Source organism: Gallus gallus, chromosome 2 (genome assembly GCF_016699485.2).
Source record: "Gallus gallus isolate bGalGal1 chromosome 2, bGalGal1.mat.broiler.GRCg7b, whole genome shotgun sequence".
Lineage (NCBI taxonomy): Eukaryota > Metazoa > Chordata > Aves > Galliformes > Phasianidae > Gallus > Gallus gallus.
Window position 1 is genome coordinate 67,466,795 of NC_052533.1, and position 18,401 is coordinate 67,485,195.

Sequence of the window (18,401 nt, forward strand, 5' to 3'; positions counted from 1 at the left end):
TTGTTCCTGTTTTTGAGATTACTTAGATATCCCTGAAGCAAGTTAAAAAAAAAAACAAAAAAAAATCTAAGATCATAAATGATTGCTTCTGCTGTAGTAAGCTGAGTGACAATTGTTTCAGTCACACTTTCCCCTTCATTCACACGCTGAATTCCTTTTCCTGTTGTCAGACTGGCACTCCTCATGATGATGTTTTATAGTACTTATCCTTATCATACATACTATACATTTTGTTCTCCTTGAAGATTTATTTGAAAACTATATAGGTCTGATTATACAAGCTAATATATGCTAGCACTGTTTATTTCACTGTTTTTGTTGTTTTGTTTCATTTTAATACATATTTGACTCAAACCAGACATATACCATGGTATTCACTGAAAAACACACATGGCTATTTTTTACATACTCAGTTCATCAGAGCAGTCCACAGCCTGTGTTTGGCGTACTCTCCTTTTACCAATTAATTGGCATGCAAACTTTGCCTCTGCCAGTAACTCTCCTAATTCAGACTATATTTCATATGTAATTGCAGCCCTCCAAGACGTAGTCATGGACTGTCACGAGTCTTCTTTATTTAGCAATCAAAATTAAATGCCTGGTACTGTAATTTACAGGGTTTTTTTTCCTGCATATCTCAGCACTTGGGAAAGCTCTTCAAGTCTGCAGCTCTGAAATTGCAGTAGTATGTACCCAGCGGTTACTTTCTTCCCAACTGAGAGTAACAGGAAAAGCAGGGTGAGTCATCAAAGGTTTTTTTTTTTTTTTTTTTTTTTTAATATAAATAAATTAATTAAAAGGTATTTCTCATGAGTCTGTGAATGCTGGATGTTGGTTGCTACCAAATTGGATGTGGTCCTTTCTTTTCTGCAACCTCTTAGCTATGCCTTTAAACCACTTACTCCACATCTAGAAGGTAGTTTATGGGACTAGGCCATCAGTATATTTACCAAATATACCAACAAATTGCATTTTCAAGTCTTAGCCAAAGTATAATGTGCCTCCCTCTGCCTCCTTAGGTTACCAGGAGCCTAGCTTCTCTTGTCCCACAGCAGAGCAGGAGGTCCAAGCACAGCTATTCTGGTTTTACCCCCTAAAACAAATATTTTTCTCCTCTCAGGGAGGAGGCACTCTGTAGATGTGGCTGAATATGAGCATATATTGCTGAATCGCCTCAAGGATGTGCCAAGTATCTGCAGGAAGCATAACAGGAAGAGGGAAACAGAAAAATTCACAAAATAAGCATCTGACTCAGAGCGTTCAGAGGCGCACTTCTCCCTCTCACTGAATAATTTGTGTCCTTCTGATAATGTTCTCTCCAGGAAGCCTTGATGCTCCCGGAACAGATGATGGAGCTGCACTGATAACTACAGCACATTTTTCCTCTAACCCCTAGCTCTTCATCACAGTTTTCAGCAGAACTGTGCAGTGAGCCCGAGGCTCCAATGTTTTGCTCTGGGTTTGAAGTGTGTATGGACCTGATGAGGCTCTTCTTGAGCTCCATGGTTGTTTTCACTCTGCACCTCTGGATGGATGGCTTGCACAAAACAAGTCAAAAAGGCAGCAAGGAGGAGTTGCCCAGGCTGGAGGCATGGGGTATACACCAGAGGCCTCTGGTGTGTCTTCCAGAGTCATTCCCATCATCATTCATGAACAAGGAAATGAGCACCACACACTACCAAAGCACATCTTCTTGTCTTCCATCTCTGGAGGCTGTTATGCTTCAGGAGCAGCACCTACTGTTTTCATAATATTCCTTCTGCTGAGTGTCTTGAGGCTGGTTGTGGTCTGAGTGCTGCATTAATATTAGGCAAACAGGTGCTGTGCTCAGCACTGCTCAGGGCGCAATAGTATATTTTCCACAGAAGACCAGCAACTGATTTCATTGAGTGTAATGGAGCTAAGCTCCGACGTAGGTGTCACACAGTGATTGCTTAATTCAGACAACAGGAGCTGGGGGACGTGGTACTAAGAGAAGACTATGGAATTAAGGCGAGATTCATACTATCAGAATGCTATAGAGCAGAATAGTTCTCTGTCATTATTGCTAGGGTACTCACCCATGTGTGAATACTTGTTTTCTCTTAAACATTAAAACAAGAATAGTCCTAGCAGCAGGGACTGGAAGCCAGAACTCACCTACTAGGTGTCCTGGTTGTTGAACTGCAGAGTTATCATCAGTATTTGAATTTCCCTTTTTTTTTTTTTCATTTATTTGCAATCATCCCAATTAGGGCAGAGCTTCAGAAGCAAGGGGTATATTTGTGTATATTTTTTTCCACTGATCTTATGCTAAAACCTGGAGTCTGACAGTGCTGGAAGATGCAGGCCCATATCGCAACAAGAATATGGGATTAACTGAGGATAGGCCCTTCACCCCCTGAGTCACACGATTTCTCCACTACAGAAGTTATGTACCACTTCCACTTAAAAACATGAAGTCCACTCTGACGGCATTTTCAGGGAGCAATATTTGAATAGCTTGTGCTTGGCATGCCTTGAATACATTCACTAGATGTTCTGCACAGACCTGTGCTTCAATCTTCTTTATTCTTGTATTTCAGCATGAGAAAAGCACCTCACTGCTCACATCAACGCAGTTCAGAGCAAGCAAAGCAAAATGCCATCTGCAAGGGAATTTGCAAAAGGAGAAAATAAAATACCTGCAGAGTTTGGAAACTTGCACATGCATGGTAAATGAGAAATTTTCTCTCAGATGGCTTTTTTGGAGGGACATGCTTCAAGCCAGCTTACAGCCTATTTAGGATTGCCACATCCTTATTTTGAGTGTTGCTTCTCCTTTCTGGATTTATCTGTAGTTCTGTATATTAAACACGTTCTTCACTAGTTCTCCAGTACATATACATGGAAAAATACAGTTAGAAAATCTGATTTCTGAATCTGTTTTTCAGAAAGCCTATGAATTCAGTGATGTAATGCCTGCTAGAAGCGATTGTAATACTATATAGAAAATGAGTGTTACTTTATCAAACAAGCAGAATCAAAGATTTAGTAAGAGACAAAATTATAATAACTATGGAAAGTATAAGTCTAGATTATCTCAGGGCCTGACTGACTGTACAGCTGGAGTTGAGTAACGCCTTGTATACTGCAGAAGCACAATTGCAGGCTCTGTTTTTTACACTTACTTCCACAAATAAATGATCCAAAATGCACATTATAAAGCAATGCATTTGATTCACAGATACACAAGCAGATTTTTTCACATGGATCAATCATTTGCATACAGAAAGCAGTCATTACTTGCAGAAGACTAAATGCAAGCAAATTGCAAACACATTCTGAGTGCGTGGCTGTGCCTATAGAAAACGATTTCCACTTGCCAGATTCTACAATTTAATGCAGAATGTTGAATTTTTTGTACCACTTCAATGCCTTTGCTCACAGAGTATCAAATCCAGTGTAATGATCATAGAATCATGGAATCACTAAGGTAGGAAAAGACCCAGAAGATCATCCAGTCCAACCACTCGTTCGCCCTTCACCAATGGTTCTCACTAAACCATGTCCCTCAACACAACATCCAAACACTCTTTGAACACCTTCAGGGTCAGTGACTCCACCACCTCTCTGGGCAGCCCTTTCCAGTGCCTGACCACCCTTTCAGAGAAGTAGTATTTCCTAACATCCAGCCTGAACCTTCCCTGACGCAGCTTGAAGCCATTCCCTCTAGTCCTATCACTAGTCACACGAGAGAAGAGGCCGACCCCCAGCTCACTACAACCTCCCTTCAGGTAGTTATAGAGAGCAATAAGGTCTCCCCTGAGCCTCCTCTTCTTTAGACTGAACAATCCCAGTTCCTTCAGCCGTTCCTCATAAGGCCTGTGCTCCAGACCCCTCAACAGCTTTGTTGCCCTCCTCTGGACACGCTCCAGGGTCTCAATGTCTTTCTTACAGTGAGGGGCCCAACGATGATCAACACCATGTGATAGCAACCACAGCTGTTGCCGAATCCTTTAAGGGGGCTGTGACCTGGTGGCTTACAGCCTGAATGTGCTGTGCCAAGTTTCAATAGGAGGGGATGAGACTTGGGGCATAACTTTCTAATGCTATTGCTTGACTCACACTGAGAGGAAACTGGACACACAGCTAACTCCAGACTGAGGACATGTTAAAATGTATACCTCCAAATTGCCTTTCAATATTGATCATGTCTGTAAGTCTAGTCCCAGGCCAAGAGTGTTAAAAAAGTAGTATTTCTTCACCTTCTGGCTTAGAAACTCTATAGCTTGCCAGTAACCATTTTTCCAATCACAGTTGAATTTCTCTGACTCCCAGCTACAGACCAGAACAAAAAAAACAAGGCAGGTTCTAAAAGGTTTGGTGAACATAATATGCACAATTAAAGTCAGGAGAATTTGAGATTTTAAAACATGCATGTATGCTTTGGGTTGGAGATAAAATGCCTAATGACTCTTCTGTTTTGTAATGGCTCAGATATTTTGTGGTACAACATAGTTGCTACAAACAGCTTGAGCAGTCGTAAACCAGTAACTGACCAGTGGGATTGGTCAAGTTCAGAAGACCAGTGTGGAGGATAATAAAATCAGGTACATCTTTTTCATTTGATACTTCAAATTAAATTCAAGTAGATTTATGGTTTTTGTCTCTTTTTAAATACCTGTAGAATGTACTCCAGGAGACAAATGCAACTCAGTTTCTGGTTTTGCTTCTAGTCCAAAATATTACAAAATATTTCAGTGTGCCTTAATTTCCTGATGTTTCTACCTTGCATCAGAAGGAAATGACAGCAGCATCCTTAGTTTCTGGTCTCTCTATCTGTTGTTGTTTAGTGATAAACATTATTAATGGATGTCATAAACCACAGCACAGATGGTGTCAAAAGAAGTTAGGAATTAAACATTTTTTTTAAGCTTACTTCCAGGCTGTGTCATCTGTAAGACTGAGTGACACATTGCACATCATAAGCTGCAATGTTTGGCATTCTTTTATGGGGTTCTTCTAATACCACTTTTTTTTTTTTTCATAAGGAAAAGAAACTACTTGTTTCTTCACCTCTCAGTAAACCCTAACACAGAAGAATGAGTTACCCATGCATGACTGGAATTACTAAACAGCTCTGATAGCACTTTTCTCTCATCAAGAAAAAAACCTTAAATTAGAAACTTTCTGAAGTATTCTACCTCGGTTGTTATTTTCTAGGCTAAACAGTAATTATGTAAGGACTTGCTGCCAATTTTTCCCTAAAGCATTTGCAAATTCAGCATCACTGGGGAAGATAAACGTGTGTTAAAGGAAATACAAGAAGATTTCTTAACACTCTGCTAACTGCAAGATGCTTTGCCTTAAGGAAGTTGAACACGCAGGTGGGCACTGGGAATCTCATTTGACTGTGGAAGCCACAGGTGTAAGTTATAATCAGCCTAAGCAAGGATTTATTTGTGGTGGGTGGTGGCAGCAGCCTTAATCTGGTGTGAAGAATTAAAGGAATACATCTACAGGGTATTGGGGTGCTGTAGAATCAGGTCCTATCCTAGTAACTCAGTCATAAGTGGGGTACTGAGTAGAGGCTTTCCTTCTGTTTTACTCAAACCACAGTTTTGGTCTCTTCAGACCTTACCACGTGGCTTTTGTGGCTGTGGTATTAAACAAGTATATGTTTTGGCTGGTAAGGAGTGATGGATTGGGCCTCTTGGTGAAGAGGTGTTGAAGGGAGTTGAGGCTGAGGGGTGGACTTGGGCTAAACTCATCTCTGTGCACCACTGGTAAACGTAGGAGTCCTCTGGGACCTTATGGGTTGGATGTGGGGGGACTCAGCCCTGGCCTGGCTGGTGCTGAGCTGAGACCTGGGGCACATGGAGCCATTAGTTCCATTTGCTAGAGTCGATGAATCTCACTCCTTGCCACACAGAAAATAACATGAGCTGGAGCAAGAGCTCTGCTTTAGAGTGCTGGGAAATAAATACCCAGGGTGGTGCTTGCATGACTGCCCCTTCGAGTGTGGCTATGATCAGTGGTGTGCTGACTAGTGGACTAGAAACTGGCTGCGGGATCAAACCCAGAGAGTGGTGGTCAATGGCTCAATGTCTGGATGGAGATCAGTGACCAGTAGTGTTCCTTAGGGATCAGTACTGGGATCAGTACTCTTTAGTGTCTTCATCAGTAACATTGTCAACAGGATTTTGATGCACCCTCAGCAAGTTTGCAAAGGACACCAAGCTGTATGGTGTAGTGGATGCTCCTGAAGGATGAGATGCCATTCAGAGGGATCCATACAGGCTCAAGCAGTGGGCCCGAGAGAACTTCATGAGGGTCAACAAATCCAAAGGTAAGGTCTTGCACCTGGGTTATGGCAACCCCCACTACATTTACAAGCTGGAATACGAAAAGAGGGAGCATAGCCCTGCCAGAAAAGGATTTAGGGGTACTGTGGTAGATGGCATCTGGACGTGAGTCAGTAGTGTGCCCTTGCAGCCTAGAAAGTCAACCGTATCTTAGGTTGCAGCAAAAGAAGCATGGCCAGCAGGGCAAGGCAGGTGATCCTGTCCCTTGCTCTATGCTGGTGAGGCCTCTCCTAGAGTACTACATCCAAATGTGCAGTCCTCAGTACAGAGGAGACATGGACGTTGAAGTGAGTCCAGAGGAAAATAATCCAAGGGATGGAATGCTTCCCCTACAAGGACGGGCTGAGAACTAGCACTGCTCAGTCTGGATATGAGAAGGCTCCAAGGTGACCTGAGAAGAGCTCCCTTCTCAAGGGAGCTCTTAAGAAGAAGGAGACAGATTCTTTAGTAGGATCTGTTGTAATGGGACAAGGGGAAATAGTTTCAAACTAAAGGAAGGGAGATTTGGCTTGGATATAAAGAAAAATTCTTTTACAGTGAGGATGGTGGGGCACTGGAATGTGCTGCTTAGAGATATGGTAGAAGCCCCTTCCCTGGAGACATTGAGGAGGCTGGACGGGGCTCTGAATAACCTGATCTAGCTGTAGGTGTCCCTCTTCAGTGGAGGGGAGTTGGACTAGATGAGCTTAAAAGGTCTCTTCCATTAAGTCAGTACACATGCCGAACAGCGTGCCAGGTGGCAGGTGTGTGATTGCTGCATGATCAACAGCCGATCACCCAATGGGAGGCACACATGCCATTGGCCCTGAGTAACTGAAGGTGCATGAGAGCAGAATGAAGAGGATAAAGCCTGAAGAGTTCAGTGGTAGAACAGAGACAATCCTCCACTGAACTGCAGCTGTGCAGATCAGTGATATGTCTTTGACTGACCTGCAACCTCCTGCAAACCAATGGGATACTGCTAGATCCATGGGGGTGAGTATCCCTGCTCTATAGCCAGTTTGCTAGAATTCCTCCCTTTACTGTTGCTAACTTTGCCATGTTTCCCACATTCCTTAACTGCTTAGAATTTGTCATAAACTAGCTGGATGACATTTGACCTCATCTGTGTCTTAATCTCACTCTAGATTTATCATGAACCATCTCCTCCAACAACTGGAGCAAGACACTGTGTTATTCGACGCTTCATCACAGGAATCTCTGTTCCTGTCGTTGCAGAAGTGGGACTGATGTTTGAGGTTGTGGTGCTCAGAACTTCCCCAGGGTATGTAAAAACCAAGTGATGACACCTGGAGGTAATAAAAACATAGCTTAGTAGGCAATCTGTGCTGTCAGCCTCCAGAATGGAAACATGGACACAATCTGGAAAAGTACTGCTTACATTGTACTGTGCTTTCAGATTAGTCAGTAAGGGTAAGTTGTTTGAATATTATTGTCCTACTCCTGCCTGTTCTTGCTCGAACATCATGCCTAGACTTTCTTATCCAAAGAGCCGCAGGTAACTTTTGGTACATAAACTGTGCTAATCATGAATTACTTTATGGAGCTTTACACTCAATTATATGACTAATAGCTAATGTATACTTGCCTTTTTATAGGTCACAAAGCACAAGTTGCCAACGCTAGTTAGTTAAACCTCACATAGAACTCTGTGAGGAAGATATTACTTGTGTTAAACCAGCAACTTAACAGTTATGTCTCTCTATCAGTCAGCTGCTAATTCTATTTTTCTAATTATCTCTCAGACTAAAAAGTTTTCCAGGTAATATTTGACTGTGATTTCTATTGCTTACATTGCCCTTTTCAAAACTTTTCTTCATTCCTCAGGGCTGGAGAGACCTGTATATCTATATACATGCATCTCAGATCATTAAACTTCACCAGAGAGCAGAACTCAAGGAAGAAAACCAATTACTTCACTATGTAAGTAATTAAGCTTTAGAAATGTGTGTTTTCACATCCCATTCCTGCAGACACTGCGCATACAAAATTCTCTTTGGTGTCATTCAAAATTGTGGGAACTCAGAAGAGGTTGTCCAGAGAGGTTGTGAAGTTTCTGTGCTTGGGGATTCTCAAAAGCCCCCTGGACATGGTTGCCCTGCCTGAACAGGACAGTTGGACAAAATGTCCTCCAGAGGTCCCTTGCAACATCAACCATGCTGTGATTCTTTAAGGGTGGATTTATTTTCAAAAAAGAGTGCCAAAAAATCCTGTAAAACGAGGGTCAAAATCTTGCCTTCCCACATACTCAGTTGCTGTTATAATCAACTCTCTTACTAGATGTGTTCATGAGGCGTAATCGTAATCTTGTCCTTTCCATGAGTGTTCCTACTGTTGTTATCTTAAAAAAGGAAAAATACAGTGCTTCTAACAGAACTCATGTGGAAAAAACCAAGGGATTGTGAAAGGGGTATATGTCATATTCCATCTATCTTCCAGTTGATGAGTTGGTGCTTCAGATGCAGGCTTATATCTAAATAAATAAATGAAACCAAAGCTGCTTCTAGCATAAACGTTTTATATGGCAAAAGGATAGATCCAGCATACATCATGGGGGGAAAGGTGGTACAGTTGTCAGTAAACACGTGAATTTGCTGTAAATAAGTATTTCCTGCTTGCTTGTGACTGCTGCTACAGGAAAGGGAATTATCAAAGTGAGATCTCCACTGTGCGAAGGATTTGCCACAAATACAGATTATGTATAAGTATAAAGCATTTCCAAAGCCCCTCTCTGTTAATCAAGTCCCACCTGGCAGGAAATCAAAAACTACAGAGAAAATAAAAATACTCCACTTTTACTGGCAGTTACTGAAAATTGTTACAAACAGTTCTCCTCAGGTAGCAGCATACAAATTCTACCTTTGCCAGGCAAATAGTGTACTACATTACTTGGCTATGCTGGACATACTTGGCTATACAGGAGTGTATGTACGCCTTGAAGAAACAAAATATTCTTGATTTCCAGTCAGGTTAAGGGAAAACTTACTCCTGTTTTAGATTCAGATCAATATTTGCCATTCAAGGAGCATAACAGGAGGGCATTCAATTGATGGTTCTAGGCTAGGTTGGCTGCAGTGATTACTTTGATCTACAATCATTCATAGGAATAAGAAGGTGTAGGGGGAAAAATAGTATTTCTGATTCATCCAGGTTTTTCTCACAATGCTAGAAGATGGCCTTGATTTTAAGGTGAGCAGAATTTACCAAAGAAAAGAATGGTACTGGTGGGATTGTGCCTAATAAAGAATAAGAAAGGACGGTCAGCTATGAACACCTCTATGAGGGGAAGAGACCTCCTCACAATGGTAGCTCCTGTAGCAGCTGCTGCTGTAGTACCCTCCTCATTGACTTCCACATAAGCCTTGTGGACAATGTTTGACAACACCAGGGATTTCTCAGATGACAATGCAGAAAGATCAGCTTTGGATTCACTGAAGATGTCAGTCATTCCCATTGCTTTTAATACCTCATTGAGGTCAAAGGTGCCTTCGAGCTTGAATCGGGGCAGGTACACCTCTACCACCGTCTCAAACATATGTTCGGAAGAGAACCACAGCATTAAATTTTCATAGGTCATTGTGCTTTCAGTCTAGAAGATGGGGAAATTAACAAGTTTAGATTTTTGCCCAGCTTTAATTCAGACAACCAGCTTTCAGTCCGGCTTAGCCGCAGTCCTCACCCTTACCTGTTCCAGCCCACTGGGAGATCCATCTGCTGTCTCTCCTGGCAGCAGGATGATCATGCTAAGCAACTTCTGAGCGTAAGGGAGTTCAAGCACCTGAGTTCCCAGCTCTTCAATATAGCCTAGTTTAAATGTGCCTTTCTGATACATCATCTGTACTGGCTTTCTCTCATTCTATTTAAAAAGAAATTGGAATGATCACACAAGCAATACAGACCTTAATGTTTAAACTTCAGGTGCAATATCAGTAGTCTGTGTTTGCAGCAGTAATTGTTATAAAGCTAAACATTTTTTCTTTATTTTGTTGCACATACAACGACACGTAAAACATCAGTTTTGCCATTCATGTATAAAGGAGATAATTCTCTGGGGGGCAAAATAAAACAAAGCAATTTCCCTGCAACTGATCAGATAGTGAAGTGGCTTAATACCATTACTCTCCAGCCAAACAAGCTGATGCTGATGGGATTTGCAAGTCCTGGTTTGGAATGGGATAGAGAAGAAATAGCACTGCAGGAATCAGGTTGTCATTTATCAGGTAGATGTTTTAGGCAGGAAGCAATAGACAGATTAAGAGCAATCTCAGGCATGTTCTTCTAGGTCTTCTAAGCCTCATTTTCTTTTGTGATGAGTTTGTTCAAATCCTGTGTAAAGGCTCAAGGTTCATTTCACCATTAGCTAAGTTTTTACTTACCTTCTAAATCAGCGGAAGAATTTTAGTAGAGAACATTATTAATTAGTGCATGAAGAAAAGTATATGCAGATTCCCCCAATCTCATAGTTTCTGTGACTGCAGCAGTGTTCCAAATGTTCCTACCTAAGGTCAGTTTTCAGTATTCAAATTCAAAGACATATTTCAAGTAAAAAAATTAAGGGACCAAAATTACACTTTCTTACGTGTCTTAATAAATGGCAGTGCAACACTACGGCTAGCAACAGATGTCTTTCTGACCTTTTGTTTGTATAGATAAGAAACACTTAGAATACAGTTTTTCCCATACAAAGCTCTTCAACTTCAGATCAGAGCTAAATCTGTGTTTTTTGTGGGTTCATTTTTTTGGCGGCTTCATTATTTAGTGTAACATAGGCACAGCATATGGAATGAAGACAAAACTGAATTAAATGAAATAAAATGGTTTTGATCATCTTTTTTGAAGACATTTGTTAGACTTGAGCTGTACAGAGCTTGGATTAATGTGGTTGTTAAAGAACTTTTTGCAGCTTCACAAGGCTAGTGAAGGGCTTGGAAAATCAGTCCTACGAGGAGAAGCTGAGGGAGCTGGGGCTTTTTAGTCTGGAGAAGAGGAGGCTGAGAGAAGACCTTATTATTTTCTTCCAGTACCTGAAAGGTGCTTACAGTGAGAGCGGGGTAGGTCTCTTCTCACTGGCAACAGGTGACAAGACGAGGGGAAATGGCCTCAAGTTGTGCCAAGGTAAGTTTAGGTTGGACGTTAGGAAACACTTCTTTACAGAAAGGGTTGTTAAGCGCTGGGATAGGCTCCCCAGGGAGGTGGTTGAGTTACCATCCCTGGATGTGTTTAAGAGCCGTTTGGATGTGGTGCTCAGAGATATGATTTAACAGATGGTTGTTAGAGTTAGGGTACTATGGTTAGGCTGCGGTTGGACTTGATGATCTTTGAGGTCCTTTCCAACCTGAGTAATTCTATGATTCTGTACCTTAGTTGAGCAATGAAAACTTCCATTTTATATGTACGGTGGAAAAAAGGAATCAAAATAAAAAAAATATTTTAAAAAAAACCTTTTAAACATTGCAGATACTATAAATAAACCAAAACACTCTGTGAGGATTTTTCCTGTTTCAAATTCCATCTTCATATATGTGGCTTGTTAATATCTGGCCTCTTTTTTTGATTGGTTTGGTTTAACCTATCTGTTGCATGGCTCACGCTGAATTGTACGGGATGCATAAAAGCCAGGATGGCCCCACAGAGCCTGTGTGAAATGAGATCTTTGCAATTGGCTTCTATCCATGACAGCTGCCCATAGTGACTATTAGGTTCAAAAGCGCTGATCAGGGCTGAAGCTTTGTGTTTTGTCAGCCATTGAAACAAAATGCTGAGTCGTTGCAACTCATGTAAATCATGCTAACTCAGGTAAATCATGCTAAGATTTATACAATGCATATCTACCTGATTCAGTTTAAAATCTCTCTGTACTGTATTTTTCTCCTCAAACTTGTGTTCCCAGGATGCTTTGAAGTAGATCACGTTCACCAGCACCAGAATGGTGTGTGAGTCAATCACTCCTGGAGCAAAAAGTTCCTTGATTTTACCTGGAGGAAATTTTGGAAAACACAGGTGTTTATTAGTTGTTATTAAGGCTCTGGATTGAGACTCAATTACTTGTCTGTGAACTTAGCTTTAGAGTACCTTAGAAATCCAACTGTTTGTTTCTTCACAGAACAGGGACAATACAAGCAAAGAAATGGTAAATTTCTCAGCACTGTTACCTAGTACTGGCCTGTTAGGGAGAGGAAGGGGCACTGATCATCAAATTAGCCTACTGTGGGATCAGTGGCAAAATGAATGTTCCAGGTGGCACCTGTCCACGGTAAAAGGTGCAGCGCCATTAATCCTCTGTTTCAGTTTACATGAGGGCATCTTTCCCTTTACCCTTTTTTTTTTCTGTACAGAGGTGAAGTAGGATTTCCCAAGCGCACAGGCTTTGTACAGGCACACAGAGCAATGATGGTCTGGGGTTTGCAGCTCTTTCCCACATTAGTCACAGGCTGCTCTGTCAGCCCAAGGACAGGTTTGGTCAGGATATGACCATTAAGAAATCAGAAGCCTTCAAATCTATTAATCTGTCAGTAATTTCCCTCAGTAAGTTCTGACTTAAGTTCAGCTGGAAGATTTATAAGGTTTTCACCCTGCTGATGTTGCATCTCTGACAAAATAAAAGTGGCATATTTCATGTTCAGCTTAATCAGAAAAAAAGCCAATGACCTCTATGTGCCTGTAAAGGGCAAAAGCTGGTTGGTTGTTACTTGTAACAGTGAAATCTCTCTGGTGGGCACATCACTCATCTTTGTTAGCATTGCTCTGTGTACGACCAGAGCAGGTCAACACCAGGTCCTCAGGTGTCTTCTCTCTCTGCTATGCTGTTCCCAGTCTCACTGTGACGCTCATAACTTCCCTCCTCTGCTTTACTGTACCTGCAGTGTTGGCTATTTGCAGGAGCAATTAATCTATTTAACCCTTAGAGGTACTGTTGCAGTTATCTTGCTAGGCATGTGGGTAGGAGTATGACAGTATGTGACAACAAACACGTCTTTAACTCAGAAATAGTTTAGCTGGTAGATGACTCTAAAGAATGATTGGGAACAACAAACTATCTTTGACGGGCATGAGAAACATAGAAACATGAACAAGACTTATCATATGCTGAATTCTTTTTGAAGGAGCACTGGAAGAGGGAGAAGATAGCACAGCTACAGTTTTGCTCTGTTTTACCTTGTGTCTCGCTTTCAACCCAATCATTAATTTTTAGCCTGCTTGCTTCAAGAGCCCTTTGGAAGTCCACTGTTTCAAGGGCTGCTCTGTATAGTTCCTTACTGCACATTAGATATTTCTGTAAAGCAGAATAAAGATTGTGAATTAGCCAAACCTGTTCAGAGCTTATTCTCTTTAACATGAAGTCAACAATTCAGAAACGTTTTAGAAATTCTGAGAGTCTTCTTGACTGAAAGAGACAAAATTTGGCTTTGGAAACATCAACTATCAGAAGCTGATTCAGATAATCTTTGAAAAAGAGATTATTATTGTGTCTTTCTTATTATTTATATACATTTTTGTCTCTAGATGACAATGTCTTCCCACAGAAAACTGCATACCTGAAGTCCAGATAAAAATTTAAAAAAATAGAAAAGAAAAAAAAAATTAGAGAAGATGCAAGATGTGTTGGGTGATTCTCAAGTATCCAAATCATTCAGCAGGGGAAAAAAAAAAAAAGAAAAAAGAAAAAAAGAGGAAAGCCAGCAATGCAAAGCTGCAAATAGAAAGATAGCCCAGAAGCAGCTTGCAGACAGCTTGAATAGGCCATTTTTTTGCTGTAGTCGCACTTCTGGCTCAAGTTAGACATGCCAAAAGTCAAAGGTCTTCTGCTTTATTTTTGCTCTACAGGGTGTTGTCTTGACTTTGTTTGTTTGTTTGTTTTAAACAGAAGCGCTGAAAGCTGATACTTCTGTCTCTTCCCCAACAACCCTAAGAGATATGGCTCCAAGAAGCACCTCCAATGCTCAAAAATACACATGGAGGGACAACAGTGAAGCATATGGTTGCCAGGAAGCTGGGGGTCAGCGCCACAGAGGTTACAAGGTACAGTTATCTTACCTGATGCGGTTCAAATCCTTGTTGGATAAAGAGGCTGTTAGCCAGGCTTAAAACATAGTCTTTGCCAAGGTTTTGTAGTTGTAAAAGCAGTGCATGGAACGCTTCGTGGTTAAGATTCCCATCTGTGTTGCACTAGGAATATTTCAAACACACCAATTACAAGTATTCCTCAGTATAGCTTTGGTTGTTCATTTGCATCCTCATTAGATTGCAGCGTAGGGCTAGTTCCCACTGTAATTATATTTAAATTCAGCTAACCTAAGCTTTGTAACCTGATCTTCCTTCTGGTGGGGGCTTTGTATTTGACTTTATGGAGGACTTGGCTGATTACAAGGGAACACCTTCAATCAGGCGTAGTAGACCAGGCAGATGTTGTGCATGGGATCTTGACTCCCTCCTGTGGCAGGCTGTGGTGCTTTACAACTAATAGGCTACTGTGGAGTGAAAGGACTCTTGTACTACAAAAGACGTACCAGAGAGGGGGAAGACTCTCTTTCCTGGCTTAGTTCAGACTTGTTTTCGGGCACTGCACCTTCAAGCTCAGATTCAAGGCTTGTAGTTCCTGCGGCATGGCTGACGTGGAGAACCTGCAGTTGAAGAGGTCAAATTAATGGCAATTTTAACTGGGATAAAGGCATTTTCCTTGTTTGAAAGATTTACTGGGCTGTCCTGGATAAGTGATGTAGATTTATTAACTATCATAGAAAGGTTTGGGTTGGAAGGGACCTCAAAGCCCACTCAGCCCCAACCCCATGCTGTGGGCAGGGATGCCACCACCAGCTCAGGTTGCCCAGGGCCCCATCCAACCTGGCTTTGAGCGCCTCCAGGGATGGCGCACCACAGCTTCTCTGGGAAGCCTGTGCTGGTGCCTCATTGCCCTCTGTGTAAAGAATATATGCCTAACATCTTACCTAAATTTCCGCTCTTTTAGTTAGACACCATTCCCCCTTGTTGAGAGTACTCGATCTCCATTGCTTTCCTAAACTAAGCAAGAGTCACTCAGAACCTCATAAGGAGAATGAGTTTCCCTTGGCAGCAGCTGACCTGTGGCAATATTATAATACAATGGATGAAGATCCACCAGGACACAGCCAGAGCCAGCTACTGCCTTATGCCACATATACCTTAGGAGTATTGGTCACTTACTGCTCTCAGAAACAAATAAGAAAAGAAATAAAAGATCTCAGAGCATACAGCTTGCACTGCAGGGAGTAAAAGGCATGGTGACCAGAGGAACAGACTTCTGCATGCCCACCCTGTACCCCCAGGCTCCGTGTGCTCTGTAGGTGAGACATGTTGAATCGTTTGAATGTCACAGTTGATAAGTGAGCAGGGATCACAGCACACCAAGCACTGCTCTCAAGGCAGCAGTTGAGCTTGTGTTTATCTTTGTCTCCTAAGCACACATGTTGTGCTGCAAAGCCCAGCATTGCCACTGGGGGAACAGCAGGCTATGTGGAAGTATCTCAGAACATTTCAGCAGTACTTACTTCTTCTATCTGAGCAGCAGTGTTGTTTCGTGCCCCTAGAAGGATCAGGCCAAGGGAGGTAGAGATGCTCATTGGAGAGAAGACAATGTTTTGGCCTTTTGCTGTTCTGTTGAGTTTATTGTAGAGATCAAGGCAAAACTCAATAATCATTCTAGAAATGGAGCCCATTGTGAAGCCTGCAGCTTACTGGGAGCAAAAAGGGAAAGGAGAAATGTGAATCAGCTGATTGCTTATCTGTATCATACTGTGAAGTATCTGTCCACCCTAAAATCATCCCATAGATGGTTGCTAAATAGTAGAAGTGTGCTGAATTCTGAGTTTGAAATAGCTGATTTTGCACACATCTATTAATTCACACTCATGTGGATACAGCAGGATCTGGAAAGGGGCCCCAATACTCATACCATATGAGAATTCCTTAGAGAGAATTGTTTTTCCATCTTATCCCACAGTGTATCTGATTCCTTCCAAAAGAGAGTTTCCCGTGATCTGTCTTACTTGTTCTTATTTGTAAGCAAAAGGTTGTGGTATTTAAATCAGTCAGCTGTGGATTTCCTTCTACAAACTAGTTTAATGTGTGTCATCGCATCAGTTCTTTCCTCTTGTAACAACATGATTAGAGACAGATTGGGGTGACAGAAACTACACGGGCATCTAACCACATCTGGTAACCTGAGCTGCAGTGTGAAGGATTCAAACAACAGATTCATGAAAATAAAATTACTAGTAATTATTTTCATGTATGAAGAAGGAACGTAAGCAGCTATGAATGCTACTACCTATGGAAACATGCACTGTTTGCAGTATACTTCATGTCTCCTCATTGATTTGATAGGAACCACTGATTCAGAATGGATAACGAATGGCAATTTCACAACGAAGCAATAGCTCAGCAGCCCCAGAAAGTCTGTAAGCTTCCTGTTCAATGGCAGGACAAGATCTGTCTCATTCTTTTCTCTTGTACTGTAAATACAGCAGTCTGATGCCTTTCCTATGGGCCATTAAATCCACTCTGGTAAGAAGAATTTGGGACTAAGTTTCAGCTTGGTCTTTTCATGAAGAATGCCATCTGAAAAAAAAAAAAAGGCTTTTAAGAAGCCCTTATCAGTCCTTTAGGGAAATAACTGTAAAGCTGTTGTGTGGATAGCAGTGGAGTACTCAAGTTTTTCTCAAAATATTGTACCATAAAACGCACACATCAATTTTAGTGTCAAACAAAGGATGTTCTGGACAGCACACCAGAAAAATGTAAGAAAAGCAAAGCATATGCTCTTGGCTGCTTGCAGACATAAGTAACTGTGGCCTGTGTTCCAGAAAGATATTTTATTTAGGGGAAAATACATAGCACAGTGTGGAGAGAAAGCACTCAGGTCAGGGTGGCTCTAGCTTTCAGCCTGCTCTGGGACAAGAACTACTCAGCGTCCTGCACTGACTGCAAAGATGTGGAACACACACTGCCTCTCATTCAGGTATGAGATAGGCAGGATTTTTGCATGACAAGTGGGGGCTCAGGCACCAAAGTTACCAGGGTGTAAGAAGTTGCTATGGCTCTGCTGAGGTGCAGCAAGTTGTCTGTGCGAGCAGCTTAGCTTGCAGCAAGTGCCAGACAATGGGAATGAACTCAGCCCACAAGAAAAAAGGCTTAGCCTAAGATAGACTGACAGGAAAGTCAAGTTGCTGAACATATGAAGGTGCTGATATGTGGCAAGTGCAGGCATTTATTTCCTTTTACCTAACTTGAAATAAAAAGTTCATATATGTTTCATTCTAAGACACTTGTTTCACCCTGAAGTCCAGTAGTACTTCATATGAAGGCCTAACATAAATGGGCAGTCATCCTACCACAAGAAAAACCCATTGCAGTAATCATTTCTCTTTTCTTCCACCCTCGTTAGCTATTATTCACAACCTTCTGAAAACAAAACTCAGCACTTCTTTCATGTTAAAGTTTGTGTTGCTCCACTTTCACAGCTGGTAAAAGATCTAAAATGGATCTAAGAGGTTGTTTACTGTGAATGTAGGTCAGGATGCATGTTGTAGGTGTGTCTAGACCTCAGAAGGCGTCGAGGAGACAACAGGAGCTAATGAACTTCCTCAACAGAAGAGAGGCACCTCCACCCCAACCCACAGGGAAAGAACCAACCACCAAGCACAGAGGGAGAGCATGAGAGCTGGAAGCAGGTCTTAAAGGCAAGCGTCTGGCGTACAGAGGTGTCCATGCCTTTAGAAAAAGCAGCAGACTGTCTTCAGAGTGACGTCCAGGTACAACCACTGCCACCAATTCCGTGGCTTCATGTGAGCTATTTACAGGGCTGCCCCAGAAAAGCAATGCAACAGTGGAGGGAGAAGGGATGTGGGCTGGAGAAGGAACTTTCTTACTAGAGAACCAAAGGATTTAGTGAACTTTCTTAATGGATATTTGGAGAGGGAGTATGTGTAGGTATGATTCCACATATTAAGCCATGCTTATGATCTCTGTAATCATTTGTTGGTGAGTTTTGGAGCCACCGTGAGGGCAGAGTAACTTTGAGAACACCTAGATGTTGGGCAA

General features: G+C 41.8%; 1 protein-coding gene and 1 long non-coding RNA gene across 4 annotated transcripts in view; one reads left to right on the forward strand and one right to left on the reverse strand.

Annotated features, from left to right (window-relative positions):
- Positions 1-18,401, forward strand: part of LOC107052628 — a 25,180-nt gene continuing 6,779 nt past the window's right edge. Inside the window, exons 1-8 of the long non-coding RNA XR_003073772.3 lie at positions 1-738; positions 2,565-2,693; positions 4,459-4,571; positions 5,185-5,348; positions 6,161-6,310; positions 7,454-7,590; positions 8,154-8,249; positions 14,191-18,112. This is a non-coding gene — a long non-coding RNA (uncharacterized LOC107052628). The remainder of the gene's footprint in view (positions 739-2,564; positions 2,694-4,458; positions 4,572-5,184; positions 5,349-6,160; positions 6,311-7,453; positions 7,591-8,153; positions 8,250-14,190; positions 18,113-18,401) is intronic.
- The window catches only part of SERPINB12 (serpin family B member 12), an 11,741-nt gene continuing 2,167 nt past the window's right edge, over positions 8,828-18,401 (reverse strand). The window contains exons 2-9 of one of the 3 annotated variants that reach the window (XM_046928635.1): positions 16,630-16,919; positions 15,851-16,036; positions 14,834-14,947; positions 14,361-14,492; positions 13,482-13,599; positions 12,159-12,301; positions 10,012-10,182; positions 8,828-9,915 (exon numbers count right to left, since the gene is read on the reverse strand). In XM_046928635.1, coding sequence (XP_046784591.1) covers positions 9,511-9,915; positions 10,012-10,182; positions 12,159-12,301; positions 13,482-13,599; positions 14,361-14,492; positions 14,834-14,947; positions 15,851-16,018 — 1,251 coding nt within the window. In that variant the 5' untranslated portion in view covers positions 16,019-16,036; positions 16,630-16,919 and the 3' untranslated portion in view covers positions 8,828-9,510. The remainder of the gene's footprint in view (positions 9,916-10,011; positions 10,183-12,158; positions 12,302-13,481; positions 13,600-14,360; positions 14,493-14,833; positions 14,948-15,850; positions 16,037-16,629; positions 16,920-18,401) is intronic. The other 2 variants (XM_418985.7, XM_046928636.1) reach the window with 2 other exon arrangements.